Raw genomic sequence first — 27,447 nt, forward strand, 5'->3', positions numbered from 1 at the left:
ACGTTTTTTAGATAAATAAATAATAATTATTTTTCCACTTTGAAAAGGCAAGTGTATTTTTATTATTTTGTTTTAAATTATAAAATTATGTGACTTAAAATTTTTTGATGATCAAACGCGCGAAACCTTATTTTTATAAATTTATAAAATATAAATACAATATTTTTTTTAAAGTTTAAATTTTTTTAAAACTTAAAAGAAATATATATTTTTTTAAACAAAATATTATTTATATTACATATACAGAATCGCGAAAAAAATAAATATTTTTGCCCATATTGTGAAATGGGTTTATTTTAATTATTTCATTTTTTTTAGTGTTTTATTTTATATCCTCCTTTTTTTTTCTTTACAAAAGTGGTTTCATATGTTGTGTAAAAAATTTATTATTATTATATCAATATAAAAATCATCACTGTTGAAAATATAAATTAGTAATTAGAATTACAATATGAAAAATATAAATTTATGTGGGGTTAGGGTTATCCCGATTAATGTAGTAAGTTATAATACAAGGTTCATCGGACAGAATCAACATTCATTTTTTTGCGAATGACTTTGAATATGATTACCTCTATTATTTCAGCCCATTCGTCTCGTTTAGAGCATTCCATAGGTTTTCCTCCTTCAACATATAATTTTAATGAAATATCCTCATTCTCTCTTTAACATTCTCTATCTAACTATTTATAGTATTTTTAAATTATTTATATTTAAAAAATAATTTTCTTTTTTAAAATTGATTTTGTCTAGTTAGGCGTTCAAAGCTAGAATTTAAAGAAATTTTTAATATAAAATCCATTTATGAAGAAATCGGTTTTTTTTAAAAAAATATATATATTTATTACTAATAAAATAAATATAATACAATAAAAAGAAAAAAAAAATTAAACATTCTGGTCTGGTAGCATTACCATCCAAAAAAGAGACAAATGTCGCCTTTTTATCCCTTTTAAAAAAAATTTTTAATATATAAATTAACACAATAAAATGTATATAATTGCTAATTGCACTTTTAAAATAAATTATGTACATATATAGTAGCATTTATATATACTTAAAATTTTTATTTATTTTTTACAAATTACAAAATAATTGATTGTGAACTCTGTCCCTTTCATTTTTGTATTTACTATGTATTATAAATATACAATAAAATGTAATTGTTTTATATATATTTAGTATATACATTTTAAACCATTTTAATTTAAAAAAATAATATTATTAATAGTATACAAACAAATCAGAGACCTGCAGGCCCGACCCGGGTATATCGGCCAAGATTTTTCCGAGCCGTGCATATGGTACCTCTGCACGTCTCTGATATAAATTGAATATAATGGAAATCTAAAAACGACCTTATTAAGATTTTAGCCAAAATTATATTACTTAGAATCTCAAGCTTTGGCAAATCGATGTCCAAACCTTTCAGCCATTTATGAACAAAATTTCCAGGCTTACATAATATTATTTTGGCCAAAATTTTAATCGCGTCGTTTTATGAATACACCACGAATCGGAATTTTTACCAGCCCTACTGTGCAGTGACGACGTGTCCAGTATTTTCTTTTGCGACAATTAGTAAAAAAATAAAATACAAATATATTAGCAAAATAGAAGAAGAGAGTAATCAAATATAAAATTTAAGTAAAAAGAAGTTTAGTTTAGTTATTATTTATATAAGAAGTTTATAAATTTGTCACACATAATATTTAACCAAGAAATTTAATATTTCTTTTTTAGAAAGAAAAATATCGCACTTTCTTCTTTTACAATTTTATTATAAATATTATATAAAAATTTTAACATTTTTATGGAATAAATTATTTTAGATAGATTTTAAAATATTTTTTCAAGCTATAATAAATAAGTATTCATTCTTTATTTTTAACCTAGAAAAATAAAAATATCCTACCAAGCCATATAATAAAAATATTTTTTTTTAAAAAAAATAAATAAAATAATTTATTTTAAGTTGCCATGTTGTCTGGTTCCATTTTTCTTTATGTATATTGTAATTATGATTAAATATATTAAAAAATATTATTATAAAGATATATGACATTATTATTTATTATATAATTTTTGGTCACAAAGTTATATTGAAGTTAATCCATAAAGCGTACAAAGAATGCTAACTAGTTTAAAATAAAAATCATTATTAGTGATATATTTATAAAATTATTGAGAAATAAAAATGCCAATATTAAGAAAATCTGTATTAATAGGCATCCATCCAAAAATATATTAGAAAAATCTTAAAATATTATTAACAATATAAAAATATTAATTTGTATAAAAATTGTTTTATTAATACCTACAATTGAAAATAGATATGTTTGATTTTTTTTTATAATTTAAAAAATCATGGATATGATATTACAATTTACAAAAATCCTTTTTTTTTAAAAAAATATCGTTTTGATATAACGTTTTTATTAAGCTGGAAATTCAATTATGTATTTATATGTTTTTTTAAAAAACTTTTTGCAATTTGTTATCTAATTTTTTATTGAGTTATTTGATTTGATGAATTTGAAATATTATAAAAGATTTTTATGTAATATGTATAAAATTTTATTATTTATCATAAGCATAAGTGCTTTGAAATATAATTTTACTCTTTCTTTTCATAAAGTAAAGTAAACAGTTGCCTTTACATTATTCATTTTATAACTATATTTTTCTCTTATTTTATTCTATCTTAGGTGTTTGTTTATCTAATATATTAATTTTATATAAAAAAATATTACTTTTATATTTCTTAATTTTCAAAGGATTAATCAAAAGGAAGAAACAATTAAGATCTAAAGATATTATAAATATAAAAAGATATTTAAAAAAAACAATTTGTCAAAATACAACACATTACCTGACCACTTAAAAATGATTTATTGTAAAAAAAAATGTTATTTATTTAAATTTTTTTCTTTATCTTTTATATATGTCATTTTCATTTATTTTTGAATTTAAAATTTATTAAATTTGTAAAAAAAAAATCAAGGCTACTAAGATAAACTGTAAATATAATTTTTGCATTAGACCTGCCAGAAATCACATTTTGGATGGCGCCTTCCCGCTAAATTAATTACTTTTCCGCGAAAACTAAAAGTTTCGCGAAATGTTTAAAAGCATAAAATACTAATTATTTATATATATTATAAACTTTAAATTTTAAAAAATATATATGTGATGAAAGCGTATCGCTCTCTAATGTGGATAAAGCAAAGTTATGCTAGATATTTCTCCAGGGGTGAGGCTCGAAATAGCCCCCCCCCCTTCCAGAAAAACATTTCCGCCCCTAAACTTGGCCTCAAAATTATTTTGACCCCCAGAAATGGCCTGCAAAAATATTTCCAGCCCCTCAATTATTTTTAAAAAAATATTAGTTATTAAATTCAAATCTAAATGAAGAATAAAATTTTTAGAAAAATATGCCAATTAAAATAGGAAACATCTAAAGATTATTTAAATTTAATATGGCCAAATAATTATCGTAATATAAAGAAGGATACAGAAATATCGACAATTTTAGCAATTCATCAAGTTGAGCATAATCGATATTTGATTCTCAATTTATCAGCATATAAAAACTCCAAATTCGTGGGTCTGTTTCCATTACAATAACTGCTACTGCAGATGAAATATAATTTATTTTTCAGGACTTCTTAATGCAAAGTTTCACATACCTGCCAAAAAAATGAAAAATTATTAAATAAATATGAAAAAATACCTTAATGCACAACACCTCAAATTCAAAACACATGGCATGAATGGTGTTGGAATCTATTTCAATAAATTCTAACAAAAGTAGGATGCCTTTTTTTTTATATTAAGACTGCTGAATCAAAAGTTGCAGCAGGTTTTAAAAATTTGGGGTTAATTATTCTGTATATTTTTTTGTGGAAAAATTCAAGAGAATTTAATGGAATGATTGATTGCAAGGTCTTTCTTCCTAGAGCATTACAAATTGAAATTTAAAGCAACTTAATGGTCTAAAGATTAATACGTCTAATATAATAAACAAGGCGTGTATGATACAATGTCTGAAGGCGTGTATGATACAATGTCTGAAATTGGAGGAGTAAAACTTTGCCCCCAAAAAGTTAATATTTTATCATTTTTAATTTTTTCAATTTAGCAAACAATTGTATAATTTCTTTAGGCGTTTTAACGTATCATGTAAAAATACAACATGGTCTTAAGAAATCTTTAGACAAGAGGTGGACTTACCATTTGGCAACATATATCATTTTTGAAAATTTTGGGGCTATTGGTGAAATATTTTATTTTTTGAATAGAACTCTTATCGGAAGTTTCCACTCACGATTCAGTAGAAACCACTGATTTTTTGTTTCAATGCATATTATAATTAGTCATTGGAAATTATAAAATATTAACGACAATTGATGTATAAAATATGCATCTTCACTCAGTAGATATAGATACAAATATAGTAGTTAAAAGTTGATATACTAAAAAATAAAAAGAGGTCAAAATTCATTCAACATGATAAAGATTGAGATTTGATCTAACCCCCAAAAAATCCTTAGTGTTCGTAAAACACCAAAACACCAAAATAGATAAATTAAAATTTAATTGTAAAGAGGTCTAATTGGAGTTGTTAAGGAAATTGTGAAATAATTGATTATTTTATTGAACTTTTTTAAGAAAGATAAACTGACGATGATTATATTAACGTGTATCTTGTTTTAATATAATGTCCCCTCATCCTATAAAAATAGATGGTTTGGCATAAATCGCTAGCGGAAATGGTGGTGCTATTCTTTTAGTAACATTAATGTATAAAATGTTCTACTTATTTTGTTTTGTTTTTAATATATCTTGATGAAGGTTGATGATTTTCATGATGGTTTTTATTATATTGTAAATATTAATATGTTTAAAATATTATCAGGAGGAAAGAATAATTAAATTAATTCAAAAATCCACTAAAAAAATACAGATATATTTCAAAAAGGAATGAGCATTCAATATACGAAAGGAGAGTATTATAACAGTACTATCTTTTATTTAGTTAAATAATACCAATAATATGTGCCATTATACGGAAATAGAAAAGTTTAAATGTTGAACCCATACAAATTATAACACCTTTAGTAAGCATCCAGTTTTTTAACTTTTTTAAATATAATTATAATTAAAGATAAAATATTTGTATTTAAAAATTTAATGTACCTATAAATAATCTTTATTCATGGATATTTAGGATGTTTACGTACTTTTTTAAATAGAAATAAGGTTGGTGTTTTTTATCAACTTAAAAACAATTGGAAGTTGAATTTTCAATTGAATGGACAAGAGACCGTGATAATTATCACTTATTTCTGCTATTGAATATTTAAAAAAAAAAAATTAAATTAGAGCTCTCGAAAACTTTTTTTTAATAAACATTCCCTAATCATTTTATAACGTTAATTAATGACAATAAATAAAAAAAGTACTCCATGTTATACCACCGAATCCGATTAGCAGGGACTTCTACCACCGGAAAGGGGGGAAGGGTGGATTTCGATTTTTTTTTGTTAATTTTGACTTGATAAATGGAATGAGGGAGGGGGCTGGCATCATTAGGTTAATGATACTTCAAGTGTGATCAATTTGAGAATTGTTGATATATTTATAATTTAAAATGTTAATGCTCTTAAACGATCACAGAATATATTCTAATCTTAGCATCCTAACTCATCATTTTTAATTATTTTTATATTATACAAAACGATTTTGCGATTTAGAGATATATTATTAAATACAATTAAACAAAGATGCACAGATTAAAATATCACGATAATAATATTAATTTTATCAACAAAATATAAATAATACAATATAGTATTTATTTACCTATTAATTAAGGCTTAATAAATTATTATTGCTCTATAAACTAAACAGTAAACTATTTTCAAATTTGGGGTGTAAATGTGGAGGGGGGAGGGGTATTTTGAACACTTGTTGCAGAAAATAGAAAATAATAATCAGATAAATTTCTCATCTTAGATTTGTACCAAAACAGGGGTCCCTTTACATAATAGTAGAATAAAAAATATTCCTTCAATATATTTTAGTATCAATTATTTAATAATATTTTTAAATAAAATGAATTATTCGATTAATTCGAATCGCTGAAAAAACAACTTCCATCAATTCCTTGAAAATTAAAAAAAATTTACATTTAGAAATTTCGATTTTAGAAATTCTAACATGAATTTACAAAAGTTGGTCGAAGGTTTAAAAGGAAAATATCACGCCAATGAATAATTATACGAAGTATAAATTGGAAATGCTTTATTCCGGTAAAAAATCAATAAATAAACTACTAGCCTAATTCCAACAATTTCTTTTTGTTATATTATTTTTTCTCCTAAGATATCTTTTCTACATCATAATCCTCTATAAACTTAAAATTATCCATGCCTACCTCCCTAATCAAAACTTTTACTAAATCGGATATTAGTATTTTTCTATAATTTTAATGCCCGGGAACTTTGCCTAAAAATTGGGTAAATTATTTTTTTATCATACAACTACCCTTGAATATTGTTTTTTTACCCATGGGCATGAGAAGAATCACAACTAAAAAATGAATTAGAGGTCTACAAAGCTCGGCCTGTTACCCAGTAAGTAACGCTTTAAATTTTTTAATTTTGGCAGGGAAAAAAATAATTTGGGCAGGGTTACTGATGAATTTTGCTATTTGATAGAAGTGATAATCCGTAAAGTTTTAGTGCTTTTAATTTGTCAACTCCCCAATATTATAAATAGTTGTTTATTTTGGTGTTTAAAATATATTTTGGGTTCTGCCTTGTATTTAAAAAAAACCAGGCCGAGGTAGGCAGCCTTATTTAAAAAAAATTGGAAACGGCCAGGTCGGGTAAAAATTTGGCCGAGCCGGGCAAAAGATTAAATCCATCTGAGCCGGGCCTGAAAATTGCAGACCTCTTGGATGAATGAAAAAAAATCCCGCATATTCTAATATATGACTTAATGATCCCCCTACAACCTACCACATGTATTAATTACATATTGATTGAATGAAAGTAATATGCTTTTATTATACATGTATTCTATATTTTATGTTTAATATTTATATTATTACAATATTATATTTCTAAACACAATGTCCAATTTTCCTGAATTTGAGTACTGGAAAATCGATAGGGATTATATTTATTTTTTCTTTATTTTAATATACTAAAGTTTCAAAAAAATTATACAAAGACATAACCTTCTTCCATAATTTTTAATTTATATTCATTCGCATTTTAATATATTTTTATTCAATGTTCGTTCACATATTTTTTGGTATAAATTGACCAAATAATGTTGTTATAGTTGTTTGTATAATAAAATTTGCACGCATATATATTATTATAAGGGATATGCTCATATCTATTTTTGGGTGATAAAGTATTCTTTGTTCAGGAACCAGAATCATAATGACTAATGGTTATTATGGTTTGAACTCCAGCCGTCAAAATTGAAAACGGTTACTACGCTCTGTTTTGTCATTTTAACGGTTTATTCCGGTTTGTAATTATAAAAATTGATTTTGATTTTTAATTTTTGATAGAACCCTGAAATTCTGCTCGGAACTGGGTTGAAGCTAAAAATCTTAAAAAAAAAGAATATTGCCTTTTACCCAAAAATTATAAAATGCACCCATTAGTTTATTTTACAATTAGAAAATTTTTGAAGGCCCATAATTTAACATTTTGTTTTCAGGTTCCTTAAAGTCATGGCTATAAAATAAAATTTATCGAAAGTTTATAGTTTAACTAGAAATCACGCAGGAACGATTTTATACATCACTTTGGGGTAAAGTTGTTATAAAACGTTAAAGATAATAAAAATATTTTAGAGCAAAAAAAAGGAACATTAATAAATTAAAATCATAAAAATAGTCACAAGGGGCAAGAATAATTGGAATGTACGATATGGCTAAAATGGGCACACTCAAAATGTGCTATTTTCGATAAAAAAATTTACATTCTCGAATTTTATTGATTAGTTTGTATCTAAAAGTGATGAATGGTTGTCAAAATTGCAATATTTTATTCAATAAAACAAAAATGTTTTGTTCAATTTTATTTTAATCACTTTACCCCGATGTTTAGCCATTTTAGGGTAAAATAGCGAAAATGACAAACTCCACATAATTAAACATAACTCCCAAAGTGTTACGTAGAGAGCTATGATTTTTTTATTCTGTAGGTAAGGGATAGAATGTAAATCTATGATTTGTAAATTTTTGATAAAAATTCAAAATACCAATAGATTTCTTTAGGGATTTGAAGAAATAAAAGATATTTTTATTTTATTTCAACTTTAATTTAAAAAAACGCAATTAATTTATAAATCTAAGTTTTCAAACTAATACATTTGGAGTAGTTCCGGGCTTGGGTTCTTAAAAAAATAACCTGCCTAGGCTCGGTCTGATTTTTAAAAAAATTGTAGAAAACTCTAAGGCTGGATTTATGGGATCCGATTGGATACTATAACATCTGAGCGATTTATAACATCTTTTAATAGGATCAATTTTTTTTTATTAATTAAAAAAAGTAAAATTAATAAAGGGAAATTGATATCATAAACAGATTTAAAAGATAGATCAGCCATTAAATCTTGTCGGATTGGATCCACTATGATCCCAATCTAAATCATGTTATATATAAATAATAAATTGCTATTATTTAGAGTTCTCTTTATTTGTTTGTTTGTTTCTTTCTTTCTTTCTTTCTTTCTTTCTTTCTTTCTTTCTTTCTTTCTTTCTTTCTTTCTTTCTTTCTTTCTTTCTTTCTTTCTTCTTCTTTCTTTCTTTCTTTCTTTCTTTCTTTCTTTCTTTCTTTCTTTCTTTCTTTCTTTCTTTCTTTCTTTCTTTCTTTCTTTAGATTGATAATTTATTTTCATTTTGTTTTAGTTGAATTTTGAACTTTTAAAATTGCTAAACTAACTTAATAAGTGCGAAGCTTACAAACGAAAGGGAATGCATTTCAAATAGTATCGTGCAAAATGATGGTTTATTTATAATTTAAGTCTAGCATTTTTGTGTTTTGTTTAAAACCAACATACTCTATTTTTTGTATAAATTAAAAATCTCATCCTAATTTAAACAAGAGAGGCATTATTAGTTATTTTATTTTAAAAAAATCACAACAAAATGGAAACGCTAAATTTTTGCAAACTATAACAAATTTTTTAAAAAATATTATAAACCTTAGGCCTCATTTATAGTAAACGCGTTAAACTTTGTGCTATTTAAGACTATAGTAATCAGAGCACAATCTGTAGAGCTTTATAATTTTTGAAATATACATCGCATTAGAGATCTGCATTTGGCGGGCATTAAGCCCATAAACCTGCCAACCCAACATTTAAAAAAAAATTTAACCCGCCCGTCTAGCTTACCCATAGTTTTTTAAAAAAATACCCTCTCATTAATCTAAAATTACTTACCCGTCCGCTCTCTTATTAGTTAAAAATTTTTACCCGCCCGCCCATTATTTATAAAAGAATTTAATAAAGCCCATTATTTTAAAATAATTTAATTGTGGTCATTCTTTTAATCAAGCATATAATAAAAAAATTAATTCAGTTTCAACATTCAAAAAGTTTTACATTAAAAAAAATGTCTGTTAATGTTTTTGAAACAAGAAATTTATGATAGCAGCAGCGTCTACATGACAGGATTTTCATTTAATGCAAACCCCCTTCAAAAACCTTTGCCTATCCCCTAAAAAATCTCCGCCGCCTTCTGCGGCTGTGTCTCTTTATTTTTATTTTGACCTTTATAATTATATTGATACTCTTTTCAGAGAATTTATAGATAACTTAAATTAATCTATTTCTCTCTACTACCAACTATCGATATTTTGTGATTACAAAGAATTTATTTTTTAGATAATAAATTCAATCAAAACCTCCATTATTTACAATGAATTAATTGTTATGGCATTATGAGCTTGCTGATATATCTAAATTTTTTAAATTACATTTAAAAGGATAGCAGAAAGTTTTATTTGGAAAACAATGTGTATGATTGTTTGCAATATATAGATTTGGTCGATAATTGTATTATAATAATTCTATAATAAAAGTATTAATTTTTACAGCAATAAATTTTGTCCTATTTCATCTCAAAATTTAATAGATAACCCCCCCTACCCAAAAAAAATAATTTATCCTACCGCCATTAAAGCAGCTTACCCCCTCAAAAAATAGGATGCAAACTGTTCCTACCCCTCCCGCTCATGTAGACGCTGGATAGCAGTCATTTTAGAACGGCTACGACTGTTGTAAGATGACTACCCATGGTTAAATAAGAGCAGTATTACCCATAATTTTTAATGGTAAACCAAGCAGAGTAAAAGCCTAGGCGACCCTTGATTCCTTTAAAAAAATTTTTTTATAATGGATTAAGGTGAAGGAAAATGTAACTTAGATAATTCTTGGTCTAGGGAAGTCGAGCCGTTTAGCAACACTAGTCTTATGAACCCAATTAAAAAATAATTGACCAATATATTATATTAGTTTGTAAAAAGGCATCAAAATTGATTAATAAAAAAGTTTTAAAAGCTTTCACTCAAAGATGACATGTTATATCATTTATAATTTGTTTCTATAATTTCTCTGTACATCTTGAGCTAAATAAACATAATATGAAAACTCTAAAATTTTGCAAAAATATCACACGTCGTTTTACCACATCAACTTCTAGATTTAGTGACAAATACACCAATTTAAATGACCAAGTTGGATCGGTAACTAAATATGTAAGGTTGTATAATATAATTTATTCTTTTAGAATTTACCATTTGGGATTAAAAATCGTAGGCTGCTGTGCTTAGGAATGACAATTTATTTTGGAGTCCCATTTGCCCTACCATTTTATGTCTTGAGACATCACATGTTAAGGGGTACAAAATGAAATGAATATAATTTTCAATTGTATTTAATAAAATGCTGATTTTACTTTGAAATTTTTTATGAATTGGCTTTATTATTTGAATTTTTATCTATAAAAATGACTCTGTAATTTTAGCAATAGTTGTTCATGTTTTTTTCAATATAATTATTGATGGTTTGATAAATGGTAATTTTTTGATGGTATATTAATAAAAGTATATATTTTACAGTTTTTTATAGCATATTTTAATAATTTTAAATAAATATCATGTTTATATTTTCAATTTAATAGCAAATACATAGATTCACCTCTGTTGTATGGCTCCTCTAATCAAAATCATTAAATGGGAATATTGAAATTTTAAATAGGTGATTCCATATCAATTTTTGGCCAAATCATTCTAATTAAAATATGATATTGCCTAAAATTTTCAAACAATTCATTTCTAATATTGTCCATATTAATAAATGTCTTATTTTGTTTTGTGCTAAATTATTAAGCACTATGAAGGTTATGTAAGAGAAACCAAATTTATATTATCTGAATAATGGGCAAAAATAAGTCATATCTACATGTGAGATTCAAAAGTAATATCATATGGGTTGATAAAAACTTATTAAAATTTATTAGTTATTTTGTTAAAATCAGTTGGGTTCCAAGATGATAATTTTATGGGTTCTAGTTTTTAAAAATTTTAAAGGGCTCTGGTTTCTATATGTCTCAGTCTGAAGCCTTCCCTCCATATCAAATTAAATATACAAATTTATATGGGTTACATTAATCAATTATTTAATATCTCAAAACTAGGTTAAAAATGACTTATTTTTGCACCTTAATCCATATACCTCAAGTAATATAGAAGTTATAACATTAAATTTAGACATATATTCAGATAAATTTTTATCTTTTTAAAAGAGATTGTAGAGAGGAGTAGGATTTGATGATGGAAATGACCCATATAGTTAAATTATATTAAAAGAATATCAAAATATTATCATTAGGTCATTTGTGTTATAGTCCAACCAATAGTGTCATTAAAATATGGACAATTCTTGTCTCCTTAAACTTTAGAGTTCACCTTAAAATGTTTTGATTTTTTAAATTCTGCAAAATCACCATCAAATTAACACAATATTCACATAAAAAAATTAGATAATTTCATTCAACCTGATATTTTTTTTAGCAAATTAATACCTTTAGATCTTGGGAAAATTATGAATCTCATATATTTGTACATTAATATAATATTTTGGGTTAGCAAAAATGATAGTATTTTTATAAAAATAAATCAATATATTTTTTATTTAAAATTTACAAATGGAAAAAAAATATATTTGATAAATGAATCATAATTTTAAATGTTAAAATAAATTTTGTAATTTCATTTTTTTTCAAATTTTCATCATATAATTTTGAGAAATATGCATATTTTAATTATTTATAAGCACCAACTTTAATATTTATATTACATGATATGTGCAATTTATTTAATTCCTAACATTTGCTAATTTTTAAAAAATGTGTTTTTATTATAGAATCAAACATTGTAATATTTTATATTAGTTTATGTTAGTAATCACTCTTAATGTTGTACTTGCAACCCGCCATGATAGATATTCATCATTTCCGATATTTAATGCATAACAATTTCTAAAATTTATTTAAACGTCTATAGGCTGGAGACAATAGTATTAGACTTCATCATCGTCAGTCTCACTAGTAGGATTATTATGCATTAATAAATTCCTATAGTCGGTATTTTAATTAGGCTCAGCTAAATTAAAAAATTAAATACAAATATTCTACTAACATTTGACCGAGTATTTAAAAGCTAATAGTCAGTAGGTGTGCGAGGTAAAAAGAGCAATCTCCATATCCGAAAAATATGAATTATAAAATATTTAGGAAGAGATATTAAAGGTTTTCATAAAGTTCAAAGTATCCCTATTTTAAAAATGTTAAATTCAATTTTAAATAATTTATTTTTATTGCTCTTGGTAAATATCAAATGGCCTGAACCAAGCACTTAATCTCCAGCAGATACATTACTAGATTTAATATGACAGTATTAAGTTACAAAATTATCTTATGCAATTTTTTTCTAAAAAATGATTATTTGTCACAAATCATGGAATCTTTGATATTCTTGTATTACAACTTAGATAAGTAAGAAAATATTGACCAAAAATTTCACCTAATATAATATAATTTTTGAGGTGAAATCAAATTATGTGATTTTGATATTCAAGTCTCTACTTACACTGAGGTAAACATTGTTCAGATTTTAGTATAGTGTCGCTTCAATTGAAGAATAACCGTCAGTGATTTAAATCAATATTTTTAAAAAAATTATATTTACTAAATTTAATCAAAATGCTTAAAATAAGGAAAGATAAAGGCAGATTATTTTATATTATTTGTCACCATGCCTTGAGTAGACTCGGATGAAGTTTAAAAATTTTAAATTAAATAATTTATTGGCCGATAATTGGTATTATTGCATTTCTGATATTAATGATTAAATTACTTTAAAAATGTTGTTTCGGATGACAAGCGTTACTTAATGCCCATTCTTGAATATACACGATGTTAAATGTAACAAAATTTAATTATAATTAGTTAAAAAATAATATTCAAATATATTTGTTCAATTTTTAAATCCAACTTAGCCAAAAAAAAATCGGGTTAATTTCAGTTGGAAAAAAAAATAAAAATTATTTTATATAACGCATAATTTTAAATACTTTATCAAAGTTTTTAAAAAATAACATTCTTATAGGTAAAATATAATTTATTTTAAATCAGGCTTCTCTAAATATAACGGCTCTAATCAAAGTTATAAAGACAAGCAAGTTTTATTTTAATATAAATTATGCAATTACACAAAGCAATATAAATACTTTAAAAAAAATATACAATATAGTAGCATCTTTATTTTAATGCCAAAATTCTTTTTTCTAACTGGGAGCAATTCTCTTGTATAATTTTAGTATTGTCCTTAAATTCCTCTTTTACCTAATTATTATTTTTTTTAAAAAAAATTTGAAACAAGTTTTAACCCCCAAAGTTAGTGAGTTAGTGGTGAAGAATATAAAAAATACAGCATATTATATATACTTCACTACCAGTGTTGTTAAACGCTACTTTTAAAAGTAGCGCGCTATCGCTACCGCTATTTTATAAAAAAAGTAATGCGCTATCGTTTTCAAATGAGTAGCGCGCTATTAGCTACTTTGATTTTTTTTTTAATATTTTTTTTTTACGTAACTATTTCCACGAATAAAATATTGATATAAAAACATGACTATAATTTGTTATATATATATATAATTTACTTATTATTGCACTTCAATAATAATAACATTTCGGTACGGTCATCCCCAAGTCTAGAGCGACGATCAGAAAGTATAAGCTTTGCCATACTAAATAATCGTTCAGCACTAGCACTTGAGGGCAACACAGTATTAAATTTAATAAACAAACTTTTTATATGAAAAAAATCATCAAAAATATTTAAATTAGTATTTTTAGATTTAAAAAAAGCATCTAGAAGGTTCAATAATATTATTATTATTTATTTCAAAAAAATCGTCTATGGAAGGCTATGGTTCCGATCTTGCTATAGTATCGTGGTTAGGCATGCCATTTTTTAACGTTACCATCAGCCTATCAAGTTGCCCTTTAGATTCAGTCAAATTAATGTATGGCCAATTTAACTTGAAACTAAGATGATCTTGGTCCGTGGAGAAAAAGTGTTTATCATCTTTATAAAAGAATCATTATACCAAGGATAATGGTTGAACTGTATCTATTATAAAGTTCATAATGACTTTGTCAGCCAATTTTTGGGATACACCAGGTGTTGATGAATCCAAATTGGTTAATTTTGTTTGTATTAAATTTGATTTGGAAGTGGGTTTATCTTCTTCCATTACCCCAAAACTTTTAAGACATTTTTCAACTCTATATAATTTGAAGTGTGCACAGTCTAAAATTATAAAATACTTAGAATATAAATTATGTAGGAGATAAGTATACATAAAAATGATTGAAATAACTATTTTAAATAATTTAGATAAAATTTATAAATATATAAAAAAAATGATTGGTTTTTGATTTTAATTTATTTTAAAAATTAAAGATTAGCCTACACATTGATATTAAATTTGTTTAATATATTACCTTTGAATGTTTTTTCAAATTAAAGCTGCTCGTATGATTTGAAGAGATAATTTTGCGGCACATCTTGCACCGAAACCGATATCCAGTATTAATTTTTTCTTCATAAAGTATTTCTTGAATTTTGGGAAAGGATCATCTATATTTTGCTCATTTTCCAAAGAAATTTCAATATCTTCAACAATCTCACACATAACAAGATTTATAATGCTTAATATAAAATGTAAAATGAAATATAAAATAAGATAAAAGCAAGGACACACCAATAACGGAATTTCAAAAATATATAATTTAATTAATGCGCGAAATATAAATTAAATACAGATTGCTATTTAACAACTGTTTATATCTAATATATAACAATAATGTATATTTAAATATAAATTTCAAAATTAAATTAAATAAAAGGATTATAATTTTAGATTTTATAAAAAATATATTTTAATAATTTTTAGATGTATTTATTATGTAAAATTGAAAGTGCGCTACTTCGCTACTTTCTAAATTAGTAGCGAGCTACCGCTATTGCTATTTTTTTTAAAAAGTAGCGCGCTATTTTAACAACACTGTTCACTACAAATTCGTTCTAACTGTAATGAGGGGTAATAAATAAAATAATTATTGTGTTTTACCTTCTGAAAAATGTCCGCATTTTGTTTCAACGTTTTTTGAATGCTGTCTTGATTGGCCACTAACTCTTCGTAGAGTTCTTCAAATTCCACACCTAAATTCAAATTTAGCAATATAGAGCTTCATATAAATAAAAGACCTGAACAAGCCCAAACCGTTAAATGGTATATAAAAAAAAATTCTGGTCGGGTTTAAATTTTTTTCTGATAAAACCAATATCAAAGAAGATTTTAAAAAAATCTAAAATGAGCTGAGCCAAAAAAAATATTTTTTTAAATCAGAGCCAAATCTTAAAAATAAAATTTCTTTTAAAAAAAATCCTGCTTAAAATTTTCAACCCTGCATTTAGTTTCTAGCGTTGTAATTTGGCTCGACTTTTAAAAAAGGCCAGCCCGATATTTTGGCCAAATGAATATTATGCAATTCCGGAGATTTTTCTAAATTTATAACCTTTTTGTTTAATTTAGAAAGAAAAAATATATTTCGTAAATTAAAAATTAAAAGAATATTAATTTAATAATAAAATAGGAATTTCAACTTTCACACACCTTTCCTATATACGCCATTTAAGTCTGTTAGCCGTTGGCATATGCTAGGTAGATCGGTACACACAGCTTCACAAGATTTGATGGCATCATACAATTTATTAATCTAAGTAACATTTTTTTTAATGAATATATACATCACAAATATTTGAATGATAATGGTACGACCCATCAATTAATCGTGAAGGTAGCAAGAACATTGGACTAGTAGGGAGGATGAAAAAAATATGCTAATATAGACTATGCGCGTTATGTTATTTAAACGCGCCTAATTTTTAGAAAAATTAATTATAAATTGGTATTTTCAACCCATTCTAAGCCTATCAAGCAAAAAATTTTGTCAATTTTATCTTACAGAGTTCTAGCATAGATAGTTAAGGCATTAATTACATGTATAATGGTATGATTAAATAATTAAAGTTTTAATGGTAGGTTTGTTAAGTTCTCTATTTTATATTTAAAAAAAATAAACGATTAAAACGTATGATCACAGGTAGTGATGCAAAATCGCTCTATTTGAACCGATTTTTAAAAACGGTTATCTCAGTATTTTAACCAGAAAAATATTACGCAAGCTTAAAGATTTTTCTCATAAATGGCACATAGCTTGATATCTATTGGCGAAATCTCGAGGCTTAGGCAATATTTTTCTAACTAAAATATTGAGCTTGCCGTTTTTAAAAATCGGCTCAAATGGAGCGATTTTGAACTAATCACGGGTTTGAAGTTGTGAAATCTTAGACTTGGTATAATATTACTCTGAATATTAACGATATCTTAAAGATTTTTCGTTGTTATTTATAAAATTTAAACAATTCCTTTATTACATACTTTATCTTTTTCCTCGGGACTTAGTGCATTAATTTTTCCGTTGTTTTGATCCCCTGTTACATTTTCTTGCCTTGGATTGCCATCCGGTTTACTGCTGCTACTAGGATTATTGTTAGGAAACAATTGTGAGTATTGAATCATCAAATCTTTGCAATAGTTTTCGATAGTATTTCTCTCCGATGTGTTTACGAGTCGTTCCAGCATGGATAATTTAAAATTTAAGGCGGATACTATGTCCTTTAAGGTTAACAATTATGTCATTCAAAAAAAAATTGTTAATATAAGTTTTTAAAAATTAACTATTAGATTAGATTTTATTACTAAGCCCAACCGTTTATGTATAAGAAAATATATTATATACAGCTTGAAACCACCTAAACTAAAAAGGGTTGTGGTTCCTAAATTGTCTACATTTCTGGGGTTTCCAGTTTAGATTATAGATGCAAAAGAATAAGATGCAATTTTGACAAAATTAAAATAAATTCAAAAAAGTGTTTTTTTAAAAAAAGCTTAAAAGTATATTTAGAAAAATGTTTTAATTAAATTAACATTTAAGAAGTAAAAACGAATCTTTAATAAGTTAATTAGTACACTATACAATACAAATATTTTATAAGTTTAATGTCAATATAGTTTTTTTAGGCAATATGTTTTTATAGCGTTTTTTAGATTTAAAAATTGACTTTATTAAAATTTAAAAGAAGTGTAATAGTGCGCACAAATTGAAACCTTTTGAACGCTGCGTTGCAAACGCAAATAATGTATTTAAAATGGCATCGTGCAAATTGGTAAAATTTCAGCTTTAACGTTAGCAACTATTTTAATAAAGCCTAAACAGGTTTGCTTTTTTATACTTTTTTACTTCATTTTGTAATATTATATAAAATGTAAAAATATATTACTAACTGTTACCTTAGTAATATTTAGATATTAAATAAATAAAAAGGTAGACGATAATAAAATTTTCAAAGACAAATCCTTTTTTAGAACTTAGTTATAATTTTGAATAGACGATATTAATAAAAAGGTAAAAGTCAATTTAAACAAGTGATATGTTACCTTTTTTTAATTAAAAAATTATGGTAAAACGCAAAAGCTCAATTTGTGTGCATTATAACAAATGACTTGAGGAGTATATAATAGGCAAAAATCTTTGAAGTGTTGTTTTTTTCAAACTCGAAAGTGATACATAGATTAAGTTAATTCACATATATATATTACCGTGATAGAAGTCGATTCAATTTGATTAGTAGAGTATTCTGAAAAGCATGACTTGAATATATTTTTTTTAAAAAAAAAGAATTTTAATGAATCGCCACTTACAAACTGAAATAGGTTTCTGATTTATCAGAAGTAAAAGATACAAATTTGGAATAGTTTTAATAAATGCGAAGTGAATTTTTTTAAAAAAAATAATTGCCTTAGTGTAGATTTATTAACTCCACTGAAAATTCTATTATTTAATTATCTACCAAGTTTTTTTTCAACCTTAATTTGTTTAGTTCACTTTTCAGGATGAAAGGCAAAAAAAAAATCGGGCAAACTTCGATTAAGGCTGGATTTGTAGTGGGGTCTAATCCGACCCGATTTAAAAGCTGAGCTAGATTATTATCGTGAATAGAATTAAAGATAAATTTAAAAATTGATCTTATATACAAATTATAAAAATCTACCAGCCGTTAAATCGCATCTAATCGGATACCACTATGAATCCAGCCTAAAATACAAATTTTAAATATATATTTAAACTAATTTATCGTTTAGTGAGCGTCTATCCCCTACGATAGTTTCCAATCTGTTGAGTCTTTGAGTCAATTCAGAAACCTTTATAATTTTTTTATAGATACAATAATTCCAATATGTGGAAAATAATTAGAACTTAAGATAAAAACTCGTGCCGTGGTTAGAAAAAATTTCCCCAGAAAATAAGGTAACATCACTACGGTTGAAAATTACTTTTCGGCATATAGCCATTTTAGATTGACAGTTATCATTATTATATCTTTAAAAATTTTAAAATTTTAATATTGCATGTTTATATAATTAATAAAAAAAAGGTAAAACAGAGTTTTTGAAACACGTCATGTGTGCATTTTTCCTTTAAAAATTAGTTGATTTTTACAATCATAATTTATATATTTTTTATATTAAGTTGTGTTCAAAATATCAAATAATGTAATTCACAAACTTCTGTAACTTTAAAGAAAATATATAAGCTCTTTAAAAATTAAATATATCAAACACGATTATAGAATAATATTTTTTTAATTTCAAAAATTGAACATATGATTTTATTAAAATTTTAAAATTTGCAAAAGTATTAAAACATTTCTTTTTTTTAAAAATAAGATTGTGGACATAATCTTAATAACGAACTTAAAATATATATGTATAAATAAATCACAATATAAAATTGACTAATAATATAGTATATATAACTTTAAAAAAATTAAATTAGACAATTAAAAATGTGGGATGTTTATTTACATAGCCATATGGAAGCATGAATAGCAATGCAATTGCTCTGATAAATTGTCATAATAGCTTACTTTAGGTAAAACTAGAAGGCTTCATTACGATCGCCTCTTATCTCGCTTATATTTCTACCAAATAATTTGACAAAATTAAGGAATTCCTCACCAAAAACAACAATAGTAATGGGTTCAAATGAAATAAGTGTTATCATTGCCATGTCCGCATATTTATCTATCTGAGTTCGGCTAAATTAATCGCAGAGATCTTTTTATTGGTTCACTGAAAAAATCCCAAGAAACTCTAAAAACATTTGGTATTTTGTTGCTGTTTGAGTATAAGGATTTAGCTCAAAGGATATTTGAACTGGAGGTCTACATTGGGCTAGTGGGTTAACATTTTTAAAGAACGAGCGGGCGGATTAAGTAAAATATTTAAACTATGGGTAGGAGGGCGAGTAGTAAAAAAATTTAATTTTTTTTTGTTATTTAAAATAATTTAAGCAAACATTAAAAAAATAACTTTATGAAATTTCAACATTTATAATACCAAATTAATTAGATAAAAAATATAACGAAAACACGTTGGATTTGATTTGCATGGAAGAATATAAAATCAACGTGGATGAAAATCTGATTTCACCCGTTTCCCCAAAAGCAAAGAGAGTTCAATTAAAGATGATTAAATTATACATCCAGGTCAAAATTAAAGTAGATGGGAAGATGTGGCTGTAGAGAAGAAAAAATTACCTAATGCCATAACAAAAATTTAAATCTTAAATTACTGAGTTTTTGTGTAATTTAACAAGATTTTAGGCTACTTCAATTAATAAACAATTAATTTAAATTACTTTATTGATTTATTATTAATGGTTTCACTTTTTATATAAATATCTCACTTGAATAGAGGAAACGGATATCTACTTTGATGGAAACGACAAGTAAAAGATTTATCAAAGCTATCAAGATTAGCTAGAAAAATATAGGCAATTCCAGCAACCAGTGCTTCTTTTGAACGAGGATTTAGCATTGCTGAGGCTTTTAGGGTCAATAAATATTAATTTTATATTATTACATAAATATTTTATTAGATAAAATAAATTCCTTATCCGAAATTTATATTGAATATTTTTTTTAATCATTAATATAGCAATTTTTTAAATTATAAAACATTTTTGTTTAGATGTAGCGCTGAAATTAAATCATTTTTTTATTATTAAATGCAAATGCTTAAAAAAATTGAAAAAATGAGGTTATTTAAATTTTCTATGGGCGGAAAAATATGAGCGGGTAGTTTAAATTTTTATAAAAATATTGGACGAGCAGGCTTGTGGGCCGCGCCCGGAGACTTTTTTAAGGTTTTTGAAATCAGATTAATGATGTCTGTATGCATTGGGAAGTAGCTTTTGGAATATTTTCAGAGTAAAGGGTGGCATCTTATAGAGTCTGAAGGTATGGAACAATAATAGCGACATGCAGTTCTTCATAAAGAGAAGACAGAGATTCTTTACTTGGAATGGCTGACAACCGTTTAAAGCCAGATGATTTTGAATAACTTGACTAACTATTAGATTTCAATTATGGCATGCTGTACATGAACGGTATCTAAGTAAATTTACATGTAATGAAACTGAATGGGTTTTCAAAAATATCTCCAATACAATAAAGCTGGGCTACGCTGCTTAGGTGACAATAAAGTAGTTTTTATTTAAGCTTATTATACAAATATAATATGTACCATATTTAAAAAAAGTATACGATTAAACCACATTGTTTAAAGTTTTTTTTTAAAGCCAGATTTAATAAATACTTATGGTATTTTTTCAAATATACAGAAAGAAAGAATTACTCGTGATTTAAATTCCTCTGTTTGGCTAGAAGATTCTTCAGTTGTTGATTTTTGCAATAATTCTGGATTGCAAAAGAGTTCGAACGTTACCTCATTTTTATCTGGTTTATTCTTTTCATCACCTTTCAAAGTGGCTTCAAAATGATTAATCGAATTCAGGACAGTTCTTAAAAAAAGGTATAAAATGTGCATATTTGTGAAAAATATTATTCAATCACATAGAAATCCATAAATACATCTATATATTTTATATAATCGTTTCTTCAGGAAGGGGTGGAAGGGGGGGGGGGGGGGGTAGTGTGAAGGCATATTAGTTTGGCGGGAATTCGAAGCGGTTTTTGTAAAAGGTTTGTGAAACGCTCGAAAATAAATCGCATATAAATTAAGGGCAATTTCGTTATAACCCGTTTAAATTCAGGTTCTTGTAAAGTTTAAATCGGGGTGGCTTCACTTCACATAAATTTTAAGAGGAGTGTCTTGTTCTTGTATTCGACCAGATTACCAGGGCTTAGATTCGGTTCAAAACTAATTGTAAATTATAAATATCAGGGAATTAAAATTAAGGAACAAGTTATATACAAAATAAATTAAATTTCTCGCAATTGAATCTGCTAGAAATGGCTTGAAAAAAAATGAAAGATTTAACTTGTCTCCGGCAAGAATTGCTTCCATCATATTAGTGATATCCTTGTCAACGGTGGAGCCACTCATGATTGATCCGTATTGTAATTTCTTAATTTTTTCATTTGTTTCCTCCAAATTAGCCATCAAAATTTCGGGTTTTATATTACTGTACAATTGGTCGATGCCTATTTTGGGATCATTTTGTTGGTCCAACTTTTAAATTTTATAAAAAAAAATCAGACTGATTCTTATTTAGAATTAATTTTAATGTAAATGAAATTTGTTTATATCAAAATTCATAAATTCTAATAATAAATATTCAAATACATAAGCAGATCAAAACTTGTAATTGCTGCAATTGGGTTTGAAGATCCGTAAGATCTCTTTGTATTCTCTCGTATTTTTCTAATGGACTCTCTTGCAGGAGTTTTTCCTAGGGAAAAAATAATCAAGCTGATTAATATTAATAAAAATTAAAACTGGATCATATTCTATTGTCATATATCCTTTAGGGATGTTAGCCCGTTTGAATTTGTTACTGATATCATCTTCAGAAAAATCTAAAATAAATGATTTCATTTTACATAATTCCTTATAATAAATTTAGTCATGGAATTCAATAGTCCCACATAACTGAAATGCATGCATCTTGTAAATTATGCTTGGTTTTAATATGATACAAGATTATACATTTTTTAAAAGGTTAAGGGCAGGAACTATTCCCGATTCTAAAAATATACTTGAAAACATCTATTACATCATTATATTGGGATGATGCTCAGATAAGTTCGACAGTAAGAAGGTGTTTTATAACTGGAATACATGTAGTTTGTTCAACAAAGAGAACTAATGCTGTTAGTTGTGAGAAATCGGAAGGGCCTAGTTGTTGGTTTATAGTAGCATTGTTAAATGGCTCGATTTGAGCCAAAGACGACTAACTGTTTTTAATTAATTTTAGAAAATTTAAAAAGTTTGGGAAATTGTTTGCTAGGTGTGGAATAACTAAGCAGGGACGAATCCAATCATATAAAATATAGATTGTCTCAATATAAAAATCTAATATGGGAGACCGGGGTTGAAGTGTTATAAAAAAAGGCTTAGTAAATTTTTCAAAAATAAAAGTAGTTTTTTTCTTTACATATCTTTATGGTTAATATTTAAGTAAAATGACAATCCCGTCTCTCTTGAACCTAGGCACATTGATATAAAAATATCGAGTTATTTTAGATAAGATATCTCCATTTTTTAAAACAATACTATACTAATCATGGTGAACAATTGAATTTATATATAATTTAAATTGCTAAAGAATTAATTATAAATTTAGAAGAATTAAACAAAATTTCAGAAAATCAACTACCAGTTTTTTTAATATCTCTAATTATCTTTATAAAAATAAATAATTGCTTTGAATTAGGGTTAAATAACAAATAAATACATTCCGCATCAATATTAAACTTGGGTCTGGGCCAACCAAGTAGAGTCAACTATTGAGACAACTAGAGCGAACTCCTGAAATGACTAATGCCAACTCATCTAGATGGCTTGAGCCTTAGCCAATTTTTACTACATTAAGCCATACCCCAAAAATTATTAATTAAATATCTAAATATAGATAAATTCCTAAAATAAATTTTTCCAGGTCATAGAAGATAATCATTTTGAATTTTATGTTAATTATAATTAATATAGAATTGAATTACTCGTTCTCTATTTTTTAAATTGGGTTTTATCAATCACAACTTGAGTTGCTTGTGTAAAGTTAATATTTTTATCTCAATATATGATGTTTTATAAAATAAAAGAATATTTCTTTTTTAATATGATAATTATCTTTATGCGAGTATTGAACTACTCATCCTCAATTTTTAATTTGGGTTCCTAATCACAACGTGAGTTGATAGTGTAAAGTAAAAATTATACAATATTTTCAGATTATATGAAGAGAACAATTTTAAAAAAGGGAATCTAAGATTATTAAACATAATTATTTCTATGCCAATATTGAAATATTCATCCTTCTATGCATAAAAATATGATCGAGCAAAATATTCATATTAAAATATTTTAATAATTTGGCTTTGGGTTGGTGCTCAGTTCTATAGATTTGGTCAACCAGATCGACCCATTTTGTTGGGTTGGTTCTGGTTCATTTTTTTGTTCAAAAACCAGGGTCGTGGTTGCTATTTAAACTCACTAGTATACATATTTTATCATATAATTAGATAAGATAGTATTTAAAAAAAGAGGTAATTTATCAAAATAAATAAAAATCTATATTTTTTTTAAGAATATAAATATGAAAAAAAATATAAATTTTCAACCAAAATATTATTTAATATTATTTCAAATAAACAGTTACAAAATAGAAAAAAATATGATTTTTTTATCACCAAAAAAAGTAATTAAACAAATTTTAATTTTTATGGAAAAATATATCAAAAATTTTATTTTTTCTAGTTAGACAAATTCTTTGATTGATAAAATTTCAAATGATAATTCTAACAATAATTTATACTCTACTTACTCTCTTTAATAAAAATGTTGCAACATGTTGTCGGAAATAAATTCAAATTTTATGAATTGCAAAAAAAATAATAATATAGGTTACAAACTTTATATAATAAATATAATAAGAGCCACTTTACAATTTTAATACACCAGTTATCACAAAAAATAAAAATTGTGGCAGGATGCAGATTGCCTTAAATTGGTGTCATAAAATTGCCAAAAAAGTGTGACTATGATACCATTAGGCCTAATAAATAAAATTTAGGTTTAAAAAAATCAATTATAATTAATAAATTAAGGATATAACTTGAGTAATGAGAAATAGTAACACGTTTGTCTTTGAATTTGTTAAAAGCTTGATCAGGATCTAGATGATATGAGTTAATATTTTCAGAAGCTGTGTTAACATCAATATCATTCTAGTATTTTTTTGTAAATATGAATATATAAAAAAAATTTAAATAACTAGAATTGTCATTAAACACAGTAATTTATATTTATTGAAGATTATATAACAGTAAATATATATAATCATCATTTAAATAAGGAGATTCAATTAATTTTTCAAAATATAATTAGATGAGAAGTGAAAAAACTATGTATTGATATTATGAATCCTAAAAATATATTAAATATCTTATGCCAAAATAAATGTTAGATACATTAAAAATATTATTTTATTAAAAAAATTATTGTAAAATAAAAAATATATACGTTTTCAATATCTTTTTCTAAATTTTTTGGACTTGGAGATTCATATATGTCTGGCTCATCAAATGCCTATAAATAAATAATGAAATATATATGATTATTTTATTTAAACCATTCCAGGGAGAGAAAATTTAATTTCATTATCCATAAACACTAGTGATCATTTGAATTTATTTGATATTTTATGAAAGCATGCGAAGGCAATTTTGTCATATTTTAAAAGCATATGACAGTTATAATTTTGACATTAAAATTTAGATTACATTTTGTTGAATATTCTGAAGGTATTATTCTATATCTTTTTGAAACAGATCATTATATTTTAATATATATTTTCTTTTAAAAATATATTTTGATTTGCACATTTTATATAAATTTCTATTCTTTTTGTAGAGCAACTTAACAAAAATTTGTATTTAAGTTTTACAGTTTAGCCAAATAACTTAATATTTGGCTTCATATTTCAAATTAATTTTTTTTGGGTTTTATCTGGTGATACTTTATTTTAATAGGATATATGCACTATTGAATTCAAAATATATATTAATAAACAAATTAGGATATATTAAAAATTTACATTTAAAAAAAAATACATATAAATCTATGAAAAAAAATGTAAAAAAGGACTAAGAGAAAAAAAAATATTAAAAAAGAGGGGTATATAAAAATTGGACCGATTGATTTTTAGGAAAATCTGCAGATGAAGATAAATCCTTCATTGGGGTTTAAATATTTTATTAATTGAAATAACTTTGCTTTAATATATTCTATTTTTCATAATTTTAAACTTTAAGATACTTATATTTTTATGAACTTTATTCATTTTATTAACCTTGAAAGTTATATTTTAAATAAAAGAAAAGTTATTATCCGCTGCTTCACTTACTTTACATATAATATATTTTTAACCCTACCTTTCAGCACTGTAAACCCCATTATCGGCACTAAGGCGGAGGGTCGCAGAGGCTTGAGCCTCGTAAAAAATTTGAAAAGCCCCCTTAAAATATTGATTTTCTTTATACTAAATAACATTTTGATAATGTTAGCTAAAAAAAAGAGGAAAATTTTAAAAATATTAGCTAAAATAAAGTAATTTTGGATTATGTTAGCTAAAAAAAGGTAATTTTAGATGATATTAGCTTCAAAAAAGTGATATTTTTGAAATATTTTTTTAAGCCCCCCCCCCCTGAAATTATAAAGGCTAGTGACGCCCCTGGTAAACCCTACTTCAAAAGTATGGGCTAAAATTTTGGTTCAGCTAAAAATCTATCAAGTGGATTCAGAGTTCTGTGTTTAGGAAAAAGAACTTATTAAATAAAGAAAAATAATAGAAACATATTTTTTTTAGAAATTTCATTATATTAATAAATAGCCATAACAATATTTAGAATTATAATACGAATTACAATATATATTATACCAATTCATCATGAGGCCTTCGAAAATATCATCATTTATATTAAATATTTTATGTTATTTTTTTAAATATCTATTTTATAATTTTCCGATGTCCTCACTACGTCATCGCTATGTCATGCCATCGGTAGGTATTTATTTTTATTTTTTTTATTTGTTGATTTTATTTATTCATTTTATACAAACAGATGAATGGAATTTCGAGAATTGATGTTGTACATATACCTAACATGGATTGAGAGATTTGAAAAATCTTCTTTGAATTAATATAATCAATATTCCCTCAACTTTCTAAATATGAATGAAGTAAATGATGTGAATAAAAAGATTCAGGCTAATATTTCACTTAATCCTTTCTTTATTTTTTAGATTACCTTATCAATTTTCATCTCATATTATCAATTACATATTAATGAAATCTCTACAAGATACTCAACTTGTATGTTTATTTTGAACATACTCACAATTTTTGTCAGTACTTACATTATAATTTTTTATACTCATATTTTTCTTTCATAACCAATAATTAAGAAGATAATCAAGTATATTAAAATATTATTATCATAACTTATTTATAATCTCCAATCCTTATAAATAACTCTTTCTTTATTTTTTTCCCCTCCCTTAATGAATTTATTTATCACTAAATTTTATTATCTCTTTTCTTTCTATCTCGATTCTAGTTCTCAAAACCTTATCAATTCCTTTAATTTAATTTAATTTAATTTTTATAATATAATAATTTATACCTTCTTT

At 25.1% G+C, this 27,447-nt stretch overlaps 1 protein-coding gene across 1 annotated transcript; it reads right to left on the reverse strand.

Moving 5' to 3' along the window:
• Nucleotides 1-13,782: 13,782 nt before the first annotated feature.
• LOC135926423 (dynactin subunit 2-A-like) lies at nucleotides 13,783-25,510 on the reverse strand. The gene is made up of 13 exons (XM_065462297.1): nucleotides 25,388-25,510; nucleotides 25,279-25,344; nucleotides 24,872-24,983; nucleotides 22,534-22,613; nucleotides 22,397-22,486; nucleotides 22,076-22,266; nucleotides 21,430-21,595; nucleotides 18,859-18,933; nucleotides 18,331-18,381; nucleotides 17,110-17,346; nucleotides 16,282-16,384; nucleotides 15,736-15,827; nucleotides 13,783-13,939 (listed from the first exon to the last, which is right to left on the reverse strand). Exons 1-13 carry the CDS (start codon nucleotides 25,421-25,423, stop codon nucleotides 13,856-13,858), a joined length of 1,383 nt encoding a protein of 460 aa, XP_065318369.1. The 5' UTR covers nucleotides 25,424-25,510; the 3' UTR covers nucleotides 13,783-13,855.
• Nucleotides 25,511-27,447: the final 1,937 nt, after the last annotated feature.

Source organism: Gordionus sp. m RMFG-2023, chromosome 3 (genome assembly GCF_954871325.1).
Source record: "Gordionus sp. m RMFG-2023 chromosome 3, tfGorSpeb1-WG-v2, whole genome shotgun sequence".
Lineage (NCBI taxonomy): Eukaryota > Metazoa > Nematomorpha > Gordioida > Chordodea > Parachordodidae > Gordionus > Gordionus sp. m RMFG-2023.